Source organism: Mandrillus leucophaeus, unplaced genomic scaffold (genome assembly GCF_000951045.1).
Source record: "Mandrillus leucophaeus isolate KB7577 unplaced genomic scaffold, Mleu.le_1.0 Scaffold9, whole genome shotgun sequence".
NCBI lineage: Eukaryota > Metazoa > Chordata > Mammalia > Primates > Cercopithecidae > Mandrillus > Mandrillus leucophaeus.
In genome coordinates, this window is record NW_012109807.1 from 5,421,520 (window position 1) to 5,425,024 (window position 3,505).

The following is a 3,505-nucleotide window of genomic DNA, read 5'->3' on the forward strand; positions in this document are numbered from 1 at the left end:
TCCTGACCTCGTGATCCACCCGCCTCAGCCTCCCAAAGTGCTGGGATTACAGGCGTGAGCCACCACGCCCGGCCCCATCCCTCTTACTTTTGTCAAAATTATTCTTTTGTTATTCTTTCCACCTGTGCTCCAAATCCTCTCACCTTCCTCAGGGACTTCTTCCATCTTTCCATCCTTCTTGGCTGTGGAGAAAATAATTACAGCTTATGAGAACAGATTAGAGACATACGAATTAGAAAAAATAAACTATTTCTATTTGTGGATGATCTAGCATACCTGGAAAACTCAGGGGAACCGAGTCTTAAATTCATACTAATAATATGAGAATTCAGTAAAGGAGCAGGATATAAAATTAACATAAAAATAGTCTTCATCCGTGTTTACAATAACAAACTACAAGATATAATGGATTCCAATTACAATAACAACAGAAAAGGAAAAGCTCTTGGAAATAAAGAAGTAGGCAAAACCTGCATGAATTAAATTGAAAAACTTTTCTGAAGATACAAAAGTAGACCAGAACAAATGGACAAACATCCTTTATTTTTGGATAGTATGACTCAACATCATAGAAATGTCAATTTTCTCCAAGTCAATATGTAAAATTTAACACAATGTCACAAATCCAACAAATTATTTTTTGAGGCTAGGCAGCTTGACTCCAAAGTTTTTATCAAGAATAGCACAAGGCAGGAGGGAGAGCTAGCCCTACTAAACCTTAAAACAATGTGGTGTTAGTACATAAATAGACAAAGAGATCAAGAGAGCAGCATAGCAAGTTCAGAACAAGTCCAGAAATAGAGCCTAGTACATATAAACATTAGTGTATGCTTAGATGAGGTGACATCTCAATCTGCTGGGATGGACTTTAAATAAATGGTGTTGGGACAATTGGATAACCATTTGGAAATAGATAAAATTAGATACATACTTCACAGTGTATATCAGAATAAAAAGTAAAAACTAAAAGTACTAGGAAAACACATGGCATAATAAAAATGGAAAAAAACTTTGATTACTCAAAGTCTAAAAGAAATCAAATTAAAACAATGATAGATTCTACTACTTAGTTTTTTGTATAGGAATAATGTATATAAGCATGCTGCCTTTTGTGTAAAATAAAAGGTGAAATAAAATACATTTATGTCGACTGGGCATGGTGGCTCACGCCTGTAATACCAATACTTTGGGAGGCCAAGGAGGCTGGATCACATGAGGTCAGGAGTTCAAGACCAGCCTGACCAACATGGTGAAACTGTGTCTCTACTAAAAATACAAAAAATTAGCCTGGCGTGGTGGCACATGCCTGTAATCCCAGCTACTGGGGAGGCTGAGGCAGGAGAATGAGGCGAACCCGGGAGGCGGAGCTCGCAGTGAGCTGAGATTGCACCTCTAGGAAAAGAAACAAAATGAAAATACAGTACAGCTTTTGATTTTAAGAGCAGTTTACTCTTTAGGCTTTTGTAGCTTTCATAAGGAGTGGTTCACCAACCTTGGTGTATGTAAAAATTACTTAGTGTTAAAAATGTAGATTCCAAGTCCTTTTCCCAGAGTTTCTGATTCTGCAGGTTGCTGGGGTACAGCCCAGCAACTGCCTCTTGGATATCTATTTCAGGTAATTCAGGTATTGGTGGTCTTTAGACCACATTATGTTTAATACTACTTCAGTGTTTCACTGGAATTCTATTTGATCTTTTAAAAATAGTCAAGACTATCATAAGCATTTTTCATGTCATTATATAACGTCAAGTAGAAAAAAGCAGGTATAAGTAGGAGATGTGATACAGTATTACTACAACACCTAAAACAGTCTCTCCTTCAAATGAAATCAGTATACAAAACATCACCTCACTGTGTCAAGATTTGTGGTGGACGATCATGGACCCATTTGTCCTCCTTCCCTATTTCCAACCAGCAGAACTGTACTAGGGGACTGCCATGGCAGTCTCACCTCCCCATGTACCCTTTCCCCACGACAGCCATTATTCCCCCTGGCAGCCATTATTCTACTTTCTGTCTCTGTAGATTTGCCTATCCTGTGTAAAATGGAATCATACATATGTGGCTTTTTGTATCTGGCTTCTTTGATTTAAAGTCATGTTTTGAGGTTCACTCATGTTGCAGCATGTTTCAGTACTTCATTTCTTTTTATAGCCAAATGACATTCCATTGTCTGGATAGACCATGTTTTGCTTATCCATTTGTCAGCTGATGGGCATTTTGGCTGTTATGAATAATGCTGCTATGAACATTCACGTAAAAGTTTGTGTGTGAGGCCAGGCATGGTGGCTCACGTCTGTAATCCCAGCACTTTGGGAGGCTGAGGCAGGTGGATAACCTGAGGTCTGGAGTTCGAGACCAGCCTGGCCAACACAGTGAAAGCCTGTTTTACTAAAAATACAAAAATTAGCTGGGCATGGTGGCTGGTGCCAAGATCGCCCCACTGCACTCCAGCCTGGGCGACAGAGCGAGACTCCATCTCAAAAAAAAAAAAAAAAAAGTTTTTGTGTGAATACATGTTTTTAATTCTTTTGGGTATATGCCTAGAAGTGGAATTGTTGGGTCATATGGTAATTCTGTGTAACTTTTTGAGGAGTGAAGGGGTGGCATACCCCTCCACACCTGTGGGCGTTTCTCGTTAGGTGGAATGAGAGACTTGAGAAAAGAAATGAGACACAGAGACAAAGTATAGAGAAGGAAAAAGTGGGCCCAGGGGACCGGCGCTCAGCATACAGAGGACCCACGCCGGCACCGGTCTCTGAGTTTCCTTAGTATTTATTGATAATTATCTTTACCATCTTAAAGAAAAGGAAGTGGCAGGATAATAGGATCATTGTGGGGAGAAAGTCAGCAGTAAGACGTATGAATAAAGATCTCTGTGACATTAATAAGTTTAAGGAAAAGTGCTGTGCGTTGATATGCATATGTAAACATCTCCATAAACCTTTTTAGTGCATAAAGAGCAGCCTTGCGCTAGCAAGTCCCACTTTCAGCCCTAAGGTGGTTTTCTCCTTTCTCAGTAAACAGAACATACAACGGGTTTTATACCGAGATGTTCCATTGCCCAGGGACTGACAGGAGACAGGTGCTTTTCTCTATCTCAATCGCCAACAACCGCCAAGAGGCCTCCTTTCCTCTTACACTAGTCCTCCTCAGTACAGACCCTTCATGGGTGTCAGGCTGGGGGACGATCAGGTGTTTCCCATCCCACGAGGCCATGTTTCAGACTATCACATGGGGAGAAACCTTGGACAATACCTGGCTTTCCTAGGCAGAGGTCCCTACGACCTTTGGCACTGTACGTGTCCCTGGGTACTTGAGATTAAGAGAATGGTGATGACTTTTAACCAGCAAGCTACCTTCAGGCACTTGTTTAACAAAGTACATACACCCTGCACAGCCCAAAATCCGTTAAACCTTGAGTCACCACAGCACATGTCTCTTGCAAGGACAAGGTTGGGGGTAGGGTCACAGATTAACAGCATCTCAAATACAGAACAAAATG

General features: G+C 40.8%; 1 protein-coding gene across 1 annotated transcript in view; it reads right to left on the bottom strand.

Moving 5' to 3' along the window:
- Nucleotides 1-3,505, bottom strand: part of PDCL3 (phosducin-like 3) — a 51,116-nt gene that overhangs the window by 12,235 nt on the left and 35,376 nt on the right. The window contains exon 2 of the mRNA XM_011969670.1: nt 88-182. Within this exon, the coding sequence (XP_011825060.1) occupies nt 88-182 (95 nt within the window). The remainder of the gene's footprint in view (nt 1-87; nt 183-3,505) is intronic.